Here is a 13,164-nt window from a genome sequence, read left to right as displayed (position 1 = left end):
TGGGACACATTTTACAGAGTCGTGCAGCCTTTGATAATGCTCTTTGTGACACGTCATACAAATAATTAAATCTTATGCAAGAAAGGCCTATTGTAGTGTGTTAATTTACTATGAACAAATCAAACGCATCGTGCTTCAGAATGAATGTGCTAGAAAGTGATACAATACAGCATCTGAGATGTTGCAGGTGGTGGATTTGCTCATGTACTTATTTTCATGAGAATTATTAATGACGTTACTAATCCAAAGTCTATACGACAAAGAAGCGAGTCACATTCTTCTCTTTCAGTAAAATCTAAATGGGGGGGGGGGGAGTCACATTCACTATTTTCAACATATATGTTGTTTAGTAATGTGTGTCAATCATTATAATGGGGAAAATATTTGCTCCTGAAGCCATGTATTCTACATAAGGGTTGCCTTTTCATTGTCTTGTACAACTTTGTGCTTGAAAAACACGTGTAAGGTCATTGGCTTTTCTTAAAGAGTTTATTGACGTACATGAATACAACATTAAAATATATTTCCGACTAAAATGGTAAGGGATAATGTGTGGACTTCTCCTTTCCTTTTTCTACTGCATGTTGACTATTTTACGTATTCTTTTCTAAATTCTTGCCATTAGGCAAATTATAAGTGGTTTACAATCACTGGAATTTCGCTCTGAATAAAACATATCATTTTCAATCGCCAATGTTGGTGGTCTGTCAGACTTGGCGTCCATTACCTTTCGCGAGCGTGACCGCCTCTGTTGGACGTCGACGTGCAGTTCTCCTCCTCTCCTGTAGATGGTGCCCCTCCAAGATAGGCTTGGACTTTTTTCTTTTCTTTTTTTTTTTTTTTACAGTTTCGTGTGCAACAAAGTACCGAGCTTGGCAGAAAGCGAGAGGGGACTGGTGACCCTTCTAATGTTTGTTTTTGCGGCGTTTACAGAATATGGTTCCACTTGTTTCTAAGCTTTCGGTTGAATATTGCAAGTTTCATACAGAAGGAAACGAAAGTGATTCAGTCTTCAGACTGTGTTGGGACGCTTTGTGGAGGAGCAAGATTTTTTTTCTCCTTCAATAGAAGGCAGGCGTTTTGCGAGCTGCAGTAGACTAGACAGAACCGGGACTAAGTAGCGAGTCCGTAAACCAGCGAGACCCGGGAGGACCACGGCACAGCCTCAGCTAGCGCCACGGGGAGTCGGGGCCCGAGAGGGAGCCTGCCAGGCCCTCGGCTTGATGCACCCTGCCTGCCTTACCTTAGCCACAGTCCGAGATGGGGGAAACCAAAATCATCTACCACCTCGACGACCAGGAGACACCATATCTAGTGAAATTGTCTGTGCCGGCCGACAAAGTTACTCTCGCAGACTTTAAAAATGTCCTGAAGAAACCAAATTACAAGTTCTTCTTCAAATCTATGGACGATGACTTCGGGTAACTGTTAATGGTTTATTGTGTGTGCCGTGGAGTCAGCGTAACCATTCAGAGCATTCTTAATTTTTGGATAACTGGTAACTTATTGGTTTCCCCATCCAGCTGGCTTGTCATCATTTTTGTCGATCATATGCTAGCCTCTTGCACTGCCGCTCTCTTTGTTAGCTGCTAGCGACAAGCTTACATCGTTAGCGGACCTGTCCAGCATCCAGACCTCGTTTGTTTACATTGCTCGTGTGGCTAGTTTATACGTTTTGCGCTTCGGATTTGACCAACAAAGTTTGGTTTCAGTTGGTCTCTTGTACAGCACAAGAAGCCTCGACTGGCTTTTAAATTTCGAATTCATAAATTGCGTTACTGACACTGTTGAAAACGAGTAGTTACTGACGTTACTACTGTCAGTTGTTGGCTAATGTATTGAACGCATATGCTAACAGGCTAACGTCAGAATGCTGTCGGCCAGGTTTTGGTCAGGAGTGAGACCAGCAGGCCCCTGCTGCTGTTGTTGTCTATTAGTCCGAGGAATGCAGAGTCGGACATAGGAATGTCCCGTTCATCACTCTGGCAGCTTTAAGAGCGTGTCCTTTTGTGTTAAAACATGGGCTGAAAGTTTACGGTTTATTATTCTCCAGACAGGACCTTCCAAGAAGAGAGGTGCAATGTAGATTTTTCTTTTTCTTTTTTCTTTTTCCAGCACTTCAGCCAGGTTTCCAAAGTTGCTTCAAGATAAACATACACTTGGGTGGGGCAAGGACTTAAGAACTTTTGAATGTGGGAGAGACGTGTTTTGAAAAGACCCACAGCTATTCATGTCATGTTGGGATGTGTGGGAAAATGGGAAAATCTCTGCTTTGAAACTATTCATATAGATGAAGCGATTTGTTGGCCTGGTCTGGTACCCACATTTGCTGACGAAGTCTCAGTGACCATGAGTGTACCTCCTACCTAAGGCATACATAATTGTAATATCAATATTAGTCTGGAAGGTTTGGTAAATGCATGCATGATTAGTCCTCTTTATGTGGCAAGGTGCATTCAAGGTCCGTGAGCCCAGTGAAAATGAAAAATCCCATGGTTTTATCTGGCCATACCATCTTTCCATATGCAGGATTGCTTATACTGTGTACAACTGTGTAATTGGCTCTTAATGTGTGAAACTGCCTTGTGTTTACTTGCAGTTTGCAGTAGTTGTCGTCGATCATACATTTTAAAAACATCGTAGTTTTCACCAGTTGTCACTGTCTGTCCATGCCAGTGGATCTTTTTGCCCATCGTCACAACTTGAATTGCACTGTTATGTTGATGCCCAGAAAGTGCTTTTTCTATTAGTAATGGTTCACTGACACAGAGATTTTATTTTCTATTGTATTTACAGGGTTGTAAAGGAAGAAATATCTGATGACAACGCTAAGCTGCCCTGTTTTAATGGACGCGTGGTATCATGGGTATGTTCACAATGTATCCCTAAATATTTTTTATTTGAATACATTTTTTTGAAGAATTTGTGTTGTGTTTTTGCGGTAACTTGCGTGTATGCAAGTCAAACAGTCATTCCGGTCTGTTGGTCACCAACAAGACTATCTTTAGAGAGAGGTCTTAGGATTTCTGTGTTCTAGTATTATTATCACCTAGGTCACCAGAAGTCATTAAACAAGCTTGTCGCCACATGTAATGCACCACTCACCTGGATGTAGTATCTTATTTGATGGCTCTTAGCAGTAATCCTCCTCTTCCAAACACAAGAGACATCTTGTGCTCGTGCACAGTCTGCCCTCCTCTCTTCTCAATGTGGAAATGAAATTAAAAACAAGTGAAATCACAGGATGGGAGGATAGTGCACAACAACAAAGGGTCCGACTTTATGGCATCTAACAAGAAGATTGAATCTCACAGGCAGGAGAGAATGAAGCTGAGAGAAAGCCCGCTCTGTGGCTTGATGTGAACGGTTGATGCCTTTGGCTAATGCTGCACTGTGTGCTCGTAATTACAGGCTTTATTTGAGTCATCAACACATTGTTATTGTTTGGTGTTTAGGTGTATAATTCATCATGCTCAACACGATGTGTTTCTATGCTGCTGTCAGTTCCTCCCTTTGAGTTTGTGTATGACCAAGTTAATCTCTCTGGAATTGTGGAAAATTTCCATGTATTATGAAGTGTTATCACTGTTACATCCATTTGTTTGTCTCCAGCGCTCATCTGTTGTTTCAGTGATCTGATTGATTGTTCTCTGGGGTCTTATGGCCCTGCCTGCTGCACATAATATCAGACCAGACTCTGGCAATGCTCTGCTTTACTGTCACCTGACAGATTGCCCATAAGATTAGTTGTTTGCACCAAATAGTTGTGGAACTGAGCTGGCCAGCAAATACCCGTCTTTCTTGCTCTCTTGCTCTGCCAAAAATAGTCGTAGCAAAAAGAAGTAAAGTGTTTAAAAGGATCAACTAAAATGAATTGTTGAAACCGTAACTAACCTGAAGAATCTTTATTTCATGTCTGCCCTTCTTATTTGTCCACAGATAATTTAATTTGATCTGACTTATTGAATAAGTTTTCTGTGTTCCAGTACAACATAGCTTTCATTGTGGATTTTTTTTTGGGGGGGGGGGGGGGGGCAGTGGACGTGCCACCTTTTTAACCTTGGAAAAAGTCTGATGACACCGATTTGTTGGACATTTTAATCCAAATGCAAATTCTCTCTGACTCCATATATATCTGTCACAATTTTCTCAGGAACTGATTCATAAAGACAAACAGATTTATACAAACAGATTTATCCATTTCCAATGATTTCTTCATTGTTATGCACCAGATGGAGAATACATTTTGAATTGGCGTTAAATAAGAGGCACAGATATCCCATCTGTGAAATCTGCAGGTCGCTATCATCCTCAGCAGCAGCTTGTAGTGACTGTGGAGTCACATTTATCTCCTGTTAATATATATGTGGAGATCTTCAGCAAACAGAATTAACCCATATTGGTTTTTGGTTGAACTAACAAAAAGGAGGGATATGCAAACATAGCATGATACTATTGTAAAAAATCTTCCCAAAGAGCTCTGTCATGGTCTGTTGAAGCCCATTTTTCCCTCAAATCCTTTGGTAACTTAGGCAACACCTCATCAGATAGACAAACTACAAAACTTGGAACAGACTCTTCTTTTTTTCTCTCTCTTTCTACTATTTGAATCCACAGCTGTTTTTCTGTAGATATATATATATATGTGTGTGTTGCATTTTTTTTATTTTTGCAAAAATGTCACAGCTACACCAACAGTTTCACCATCTGCAGATGCCAGCAAGCATTTACTTAGAGACACTAAAACAAGCTTCAACACGCTGGTGTTGAGCAGGGTGTAAACACGGTAGTGTTTTTTTTTCCGTGGGTCTGCTGCCCACTCGCTCTCTGTCTGCAAGCGCAAGATCTCCCTCTCAGTGCCTGTCTCATCTGTGTGACCGATCTTACTTTCTGTTTATAGCTGGTTTCTGGAGATGGCACTCACACAGACGCGGGCTCGGTGGCCGATAGTGTAGAGCCGGCCCCGCCTTTGGAGAGGACCGGGGGCATCGGAGACTCAAGACCGCCTTCCTACCAGTCAGTATACTCGGACTTTGTGGTGGAATTTGTTTGATAGATGAGTTTTTTTTAACATGTCCTTAATGAGTGAGTGAGGAAGACAGACGTGCTTGTGTGTACTTGGTGGCGTCGCTTACCTAATAACTAAAGTAGGAGAAGAATCAGCTAATTGAATGGAAAGAACTTGTGACTGCCCAGGAGGAAGGAAAAAAACAACTTATTCCTGGCATGCATTTATCATTAAGTTGTGTTCATTCTGAAAATCGAGCAGAAATGTCGAGCACAGACGTTCCTTATTCATGCCCTCGGTTATACATTTGCCTAACAGAGTAAGATGAAGTCATTGTCAGTTTGACATCGTTTGATTCCGGCTCGTCTGCAAGGCAAATGAAATTTGTTTAAAAACTTTACGAGGGCACATGACGGTCGTGAAGTTAAATGCTCACCAGACTGAAATAAGTCAGTCAACACAACATCTGCGGTTCCTGCCAAATGTTCCGCCACAGAGTCCCGTCTTCAGCACAAGCAGCAAACCTGACACGGGCTGCAGCCAGACTCTTGCAAGAAGCTTTAAACGTAAACATTTGTTTTAGTGACTGCTGAATGAACTCAGCTGCTCTGTTACTGACACAGTCAGTCATTTTGTCCTCTCTGTTTTGTCTGTCTGTCTGAAGCGGGAAAGCAGCAAGCGGTCGGGACAGTTTGGATAATGACACAGAGAGCGGCTCCATGGTGTCACAAAGGAGGGAGAGGGAGAGAGAGAGGGAGAGGCCGAGACGAAAGCACTCCAACGACCACGGTCAGATTGCTGTGTGCTGCATGTCGTCTTATATTTCTCTGTGTCACTAGCTGTCCCCATCTGTATGTATCTTGTTGATTTAAAAAAATTTAAAAATAAAAAAAATAAAAGTCCACATGCCTAAGTAATACATTAGGTGTGGCTCATGCATTGTGTTTGACTAACATTAAGACCACGATACAGGACACAGCTCCATCATCCTGTAGTCAGAATCCAGTTTAACCTTCCATTTATTGATTCTGCATCGATCAGCACCAGCAGTGTTGAGCTTAAAAAACATTGAACTGAGAGCGTGCCCTGTAGCATATTTATGTTTAAACTGGATTTCCTTTGGAATACATTTTTTCCTTTTATTTGTTACTTGTTTTTATCTTTTTGGAGTAGCTCGGCTTTGCTTTGATGTGCCTGACCCTAATGCCATCCTGCTGCAGGTGGGAGGCAGAACGGGTACTCGTCCAGAGCGATGGGACGCGGAGGCGCCGAGTACGACAGCTGCTCGTCTTTCATGAGCAGCGAGCTGGAGTCCACCTCTTGCTTTGATTCAGAAGATGATGATGCAACCAGCAGGTATGGGACTTTTGGACCTTTGGCTTCAGGAACGCACCTGGAAATAAAGTTAATGTTTTCTGACAGAGATTCGTACGGTCTGTTTTCCTGGTGGTTTTTGTGGAAACTCCCTTGATCTCTTCCAATGCTAAAACTCCAAAGTCTGCGTTACAGACTGTGATGGTCTCACTGTTCAGGCATTTCACAGGATAGTTTGTCCTGTTGTAGCAGCTGTAGTAGGTTCAGAAAAAAGCCTAATTAGCATATTAGGTTCTCTCCACCACACAAAGAAATAAATGTTTAACCCTCCATAAAACATTTCTACATAACTTTAGTTGGAAGTTGTTTTGCAAGCATTTTAAACTGCTCAGGACTCTTGTTAAAAGGCACTTGTGTGAAGGAAAGTGTGTGTAAAATCCTTTCCTTTTAGCATATATCATTAGGGTTTAAATTAGATGATTATAGAAGTTATCACGAAGAGCAGCTTCTGTTTTCTACATATATATTTTGGATAAATTCTAATCTTGATTTAAACAAAAGTAAATGGTTTTTTTTAATGAAATGTTTGCCTCATCAGGTTCAGTAGCTCCACGGAGCAGAGCTCCTCTCGGCTAATGAGACGACACCGCCGTCGCCGACGGAAACCCAAGGTTTCCAATATGGACAGGGTGAGATGCCACACTCGTAGACATAAAGAGCAGTAAATCGACCAAATATTGAAATAGTCTGCCAGTTTGTGACTTTTTGTTTAATTTTTCTAATTTTATCACTCAATTTCCAACCAACTCCCTTCCAGTCTTCGTCATTCAGCAGCATCACAGACTCGACCATGTCTCTGAACATCATCACCGTCACTCTTAACATGGGTAAGTTGCTCATTTCAAAGTTGTTGACCATCTTTTCTGTCTTTCTTTTTCTTTCTTTCTTTTTTAATGTAACTTTAATGATCTCTCCGCTTCACAGAGAAGTACAACTTCTTGGGCATTAGTATTGTTGGTCAGAGTAATGAGAGGGGAGATGGAGGGATCTACATCGGCTCCATCATGAAAGGAGGCGCCGTGGCTGCAGATGGACGCATAGAGCCTGGGGACATGTTGTTGCAGGTGTGTAGGGGTGAGAGAGAGACGCACAAAGACAAAAAATCATTTTGCATTCCTGAAATTTGGACCAGCGGAGTGAGTGTGTGGTTGTGTGTGTGTGTGTGTGCGCGTATGTGTGTTATTTTGGACACCTCCAGTGACATGAAATATCTTGTGAGATCAATTTAAGTTCTGTTTCTCCTCATTCTCTGCATTCTCTTCCTCGCCTGTAACAATGCCATCTGTGGCCATTTATTGCATTTTGGTGTTGGTATTATGTAGACGTTCTTGTAAGGAAAACTCCCACCTCAAATTGTGCAAATTGCCGTGGGATTGGTTGGAATGTCTGTGAAAGTGTTTATATAAGACATTTTTCAAAGGTGAGGTCACGGGAACTCGCTACAAGTTAGAGCTATGTGATGCATGTGCACGCTGTCAGACGCATAGTAATTCTCTGACATTTTTTCCCCGTGTAGGTGAACGACATAAACTTTGAGAACATGAGTAATGACGATGCGGTCCGGGTCCTGAGGGACATAGTGCACAAGCCAGGGTAAGCTGCACACGGAAATGCATAAAACATAATTACACCCATAAACCAAAATGCTAGTAAAGCTGGAGTCTGTGCTATTCAGCGCGTTTAGTTTATTTTCAGTACTAATTGTCTGTGTGTATTACCAGCCCCATTACTCTGACTGTTGCAAAGTGCTGGGACCCGAACCCTCGGAGCTGCTTTGCTCTGCCCAGGAGTGAGTATTTGTTCCTCGTTCCGTTTTCCACTTTTGCAAATATTTGCAAACCGCTTTCCTTATATTTTTACCTGATTTTTTTTTTTTTTTTTTTTTTTTTTTTTTTTTTTTACAGGTGAACCCATCCGGCCCATTGACCCAGCTGCGTGGGTGTCCCACACGGCCGCCATGACCGGGGTATACCCGCCGTATGGAATGAGCCCTTCCATGAGCACAGTCACCTCCACCAGCTCCTCCATCAGCAGCTCTATACCCGAGACTGAGCGTGAGTCATGTCACCCCCTGCAGCTGCCTGTTGTTGATCGTTATCTTGACATAATAATCCAAAACAGCTGTGAACACATTCATTTAGTGTCTGAGTAGTCTTTCTGCTGTGTGCCTCTCTTTTCTCAGTTTTACAGTGTTCCATGCTTAATTTTTCCCTATTATCACCTGCTTGTTAAATCTTTTGATGGATAAAATTGACCATTTGCACTGTTGTGATATGAGGAAAGTGCTGCAGGTCTGTTGATGTTTCAGAACATTAAACTAACCCAACCATTTTGGACCCCCCTCACCACCTTTTGACCTCTGAAAATGCAGAAATATCACTATTCTTCCTCTGACATGTTACTAAGACTGTGTAAGTGTGGCCCCGCCCTTAAACTGCATTCCTGTGAGTGCTCAGTCCCAGAGTTCAGCCTCACAGCTTCCATCTGCTCGATAACTCTTGTCCAAACTGAGCCATAACTCACGCGTTTAATCTTCCCTGTAATCTTTGGAAACGGTTGGGATGATTGGCTTCATTTCTAGAGAAAAATGTTTCCCCTCTCAACACATTTTTCAGCCAAGCGACGATCTGAATTTCAGGGGATTTTCTGTGTGAAAGAAATCATACGGTTTCATACGGTCACAGACTACACGGCGTGTAAAAAATCCCTCTTCTCTAAAAAGAATATATATTGGGTTAATGGTTATATTTCAAGTGTAGCCACAGCAAAGAAAAGAGAAAAAAAAAGCCTGTAGTTTTCCACTGTGAAAAAAGATCCAGTAACTGAATTTTCCATCTGTTCCTAAACATCAGCACCTAATGCAGAGGAGCAACTTACCTGTATGATGCAGCAGAATCTGTTTACATCTGATGCCCCAAAGGGAAACCAAAAAATAGAAATGAATCGTCACACTTTGAAAATATCTACTCTGGGAATGCAGCGAGGCTGTGATTGATGATTAGTGAATTCCAATGGAATGATGAGGAAGATTTAATTCAGTGTGACCGGGCTGTTTCAGAGCTGCTGAAGGCTTTGAGAAGACGAGCTGAGTCGTTGTCAAATGCCAAAATAGATCCTGCTGAATCCAGTTTTGGTTCTCGGTCAACACAGAATAGGGGGTCAATTTCAGTCCAGACCACAGGAAGCCAGAATATTATTTGAGGCAAATCCCCAAAACAGGCCAACGGTTTTGCTGCCATCCAGACAAAACCACGGATCTGTTCTCGAAGTGTTTTGGAAGCAAAGCAGATTGCAGCTCGACAGTTTTAAACCCAAGGAAGGCGGCGTGTTTGTAACTCGCTTGTTCCCTCTTATGTTTCCTAGGATTCGATGATTTCCACCTCTCAATCCACAGCGACATGGCAACAGTTGCTAAGGCCATGGCCTGTCCAGAGTCAGGTCTGGAGGTGCGGGACAGGATGTGGCTCAAGATAACAATCGCTAACGCCTTTATTGGTATGTTTATCAAAGCAGCAGGCATGCTCCTGCATTCTTTATGCCCCTCTCAGCTTTATTTTGATCTTTGCTCAGTTCTGGGTTCCTTAAATGCCCTTTAGATTCATTCATGGTTTTTCAAATCAAACATAAATGGCAAACCTTTTTTTTTTTTTCTTTTAAACTACAGCTGTTGAATGATGTTTTAGCCAGTATTTTGTTCATATAGTTCCCTTTATTATTGTTTGGAGGATCTTTATTTTGATGTTGCCAGTGAAAAAGGATGGAATACGGTGATTAGAAAATTACGGTCATGAGTTTTCTTGCACAACGTTGTGCTTTTGTCTCCTTAGGTTCCGATGTGGTGGACTGGCTTTTCCACCACGTAGAAGGGTTCTCAGATCGGCGTGAAGCGCGTAAATACGCCAGCAACCTGCTGAAAGCTGGCTACATCCGACACACTGTCAACAAGATCACTTTCTCTGAGCAGTGCTACTATGTCTTTGGAGACCTGTGTGGTAGTAAGTGGACACAGATCATTGGTTAAGTAGGATCTGCCAACAGTTATTTCTCCAAACAGCAAGTTTCTCCAAAGCTGTGTGTTCCTTTTAACATCTGAACGAGCTGTGGTGTGAAGTTGATGTACGACTCACTTTGCAGAAGCAGGGCAAGGCTGTAGTAATTTCAAATCAAATGTGTCCCTCTGTTTCCCTCAGACATGACGCACCTGTCTCTCCATGACCACGATGGTTCCAGTGGGGGGGCCTCTGACCAGGACACTCTCCCCCCTCTGCCCCACCCTGGGGCAGCCCCTTGGCCGATGGCTTTGCCTTATCAGTTCCCTATTCCACACCCTTACGACCTGCCTCAGCCCTTCCATGGGGGGCCAGGTGCTGGCAGTGCGGGGAGCCAGCAAAGTGGTGAGTGCAGTGTGAAAACACTCACATGTGCTCAAAAACATGAAGAGTAGGGTGTGAATGAACACCGTTATAAGGCTGTTTTAATATCTAGACATTCCATCTAAGTTCTTACCTTTTAAATATCCAACACTGTGACATTTCCTCAGAATGTGTTCCAGAGGCGACGTATTCCTTTTCTCTGCAGTTCACTGGCAAACGCAGACCTTGCTTTAGCCTACAATTTGTTGCCAATTTTACCAAAACATTCATCAACAATAATACTTCTGACAGTTAAAACAGAACTCGCATAAGGTCAAGAAATCGTCGTTAAATAGCGCTTTTTCAGTCTTTTTAGTGGTTTAATATTTTGTTTGGAGACAGAAAAATGTTTTTAATCGGTTTACTTCAAAGACCTGCAGGTCAAGGGTGGCTGTATTTATATATTAGTTAGAAGAATACCAATCGTGGCAGTTTAAAGAGCAGTCCACTTAAACTGACTCATATTTGCTGACTCACAGCAGCTTGACCGTCTGACCCAACATCTCAGAGGTCCTGTCTTCATTTTTGTGGTTGCACACGACCCCCCCATCTAAAAATGTATTGGCGAATAGTTCACCGGCAAGATAATGTCTGAATGAACACTTTTGATGGGGGTTTCATGCTTCCAGTATTTATGCTATTCTTGGTCAACCTACCACACCTTTCCAACAGTGAGGAGAAGCTTCAGTTGAGAATAATGCTTTCATCTCTCTGTGGATTTGAAGCCTTATCCGTTTGATCATATGAAGTGCTTTAAATTCATCGTTCTTGAAAGCAAGCAAGCAGAATGCGTGTGGTAACAACATGAAAAGTTGCCTTCAGCTAGCTGAAGCTGTTTGATCTGTAAAAGGCTGTGAATGCTTTGCCTGCATTAGTCATGCAGCTCTCCTCAGTCTCCCACAAAGCGGGTCAGCGTCCCATCATGAACACCCTGTTAGGTGTGATATGCTCATGTAAAGAGGGGGGGGGTGTAGCAGCAATGTGTTTCGTATTATCTCACGCTTTGATAACAATTATTGTCTCTTCTGCTCTGTTAACAGGAAGCAGTGGTTCCAACTGCAGCAAGAACGAGGGTCGGAAATCTGGCGGAAGTGGCAGCGAATCTGAGATCAGGAGCCACCGAGCTCCAAGCGAGCGCTCGGTGGCTCCCCCAAGTGAGCGAAGCGTCCGCAGCTCACTCAGCCAGCGCAGCGCCAACTCTCACTCAATAGCCTACGGGCCAGGCCTCGTCTACGGCCCACCTGGCCTCCCCCCGCAGCCTGCACATCAGCCCACAGCTGCACCTGGTGCCCCTCAAGGCAGAGAGCTGGCCTCGGTGCCTCCTGAGCTCACTGCATCACGGCAGTCTCTGCGTATGGCAGTGGGCAACGCTGGAGAGTTCTTTGTTGACGTGATGTGACAGCGGGTCGTAGTCCAGTAACAAAATAGCACATTGGGCGTTCTGGCATAATGCCGAGAAGGACGGCATAGCAGAGCAGGAAGGAGGCGAGATCAAAAAAGCTGTAACCCAAGGCCTTGATTCCACTTTATTTAAAAAGCCTAAACGGAACCAACCCAGTTTTGCATGCTGAGAGAAAATGTTCCTCCTCACCTGTACTTTTCTTCCTTGTAGCAATGGCCATACTTTCTTCAGTGAAGAAACCCCCTCACTCAAGATGGAACCAAAGCACCTCTCTCAGTTTCTGCTCGACAGGGGGGAAGCAGTTTGTGCAAGGACAAAGAGCAAGAGAGCGAGCGAGGGAGGCGGTGGAAACGGTCAGCTGTGGGAGATGACTCAGCGCTTTTCCACATGGATGTTTTTCATTTGTTCTGCTCTTTGCTGTTCCCACCTCTTCTCTGCTTTCCTTATCTAGCATTCTCTGTCCTCCCCCACCCTTGTCCACGTCAAAACTGAGAGAGAACGAAGCCTCTTCCCTCCCTCCATTCTCTTTGTACCCAACTTGCTGACCTCTAACCAGAGAAAAAAAACCAACGAGAAAAAAAAAAAAACCCAACTGAAAAGTGAACACTAACTTTTAACCTTAATCAGATGTCTAAAATATTTGTCTGATGTAAGAGAGAAGGAAAGAAAGAAATGGAGGATCTGTATGTAGTGCAAGAGAATTGCTGTAAGAATGCATTTGTTTTATTGTATACGTAGTTGGTCACAACTAGTTTCGTTTTTCGATGCTTAACATGAGCGTTCTGCTCCCAGAGACGTTTTTACTCTGCATTGTTGCATTTTTGTCTGCTAACCAGAGAATCTTCAGACTGTCTTGTGATACTGTATAGTGGAAAAATTTTCTTACCACGTCTTTCACACTACTTTTATCAAGGAAAAATGTCTTTTTATTTATAAATATAGTTTTATGACTTAAATATGCTGCTTTG

At 43.0% G+C, this 13,164-nt stretch overlaps 1 protein-coding gene across 1 annotated transcript; it reads left to right on the top strand.

Moving 5' to 3' along the window:
• The first annotated feature begins 840 nt into the window (after positions 1-840).
• On the top strand, positions 841-13,152 carry LOC140268380 (segment polarity protein dishevelled homolog DVL-3-like). Its single transcript, XM_072363207.1, has 15 exons — positions 841-1,421; positions 2,797-2,866; positions 4,901-5,016; positions 5,673-5,797; positions 6,229-6,364; positions 6,921-7,011; positions 7,140-7,209; positions 7,307-7,446; positions 7,899-7,975; positions 8,104-8,171; positions 8,287-8,436; positions 9,746-9,877; positions 10,210-10,377; positions 10,573-10,776; positions 11,835-13,152. The coding sequence occupies exons 1-15, from the start codon at positions 1,261-1,263 to the stop codon at positions 12,191-12,193; spliced, it is 2,067 nt and encodes a 688-aa protein (XP_072219308.1). The 5' UTR covers positions 841-1,260; the 3' UTR covers positions 12,194-13,152.
• The last annotated feature ends 12 nt before the right edge of the window (positions 13,153-13,164 follow it).

Source organism: Leuresthes tenuis, unplaced genomic scaffold (assembly GCF_036924035.1).
Source record: "Leuresthes tenuis unplaced genomic scaffold, fLeuTen1.0.hap1 SCAF_14, whole genome shotgun sequence".
Taxonomy (NCBI): domain Eukaryota; kingdom Metazoa; phylum Chordata; class Actinopteri; order Atheriniformes; family Atherinopsidae; genus Leuresthes; species Leuresthes tenuis.
This window is presented reverse-complemented; position numbering and strand designations above follow the sequence as displayed.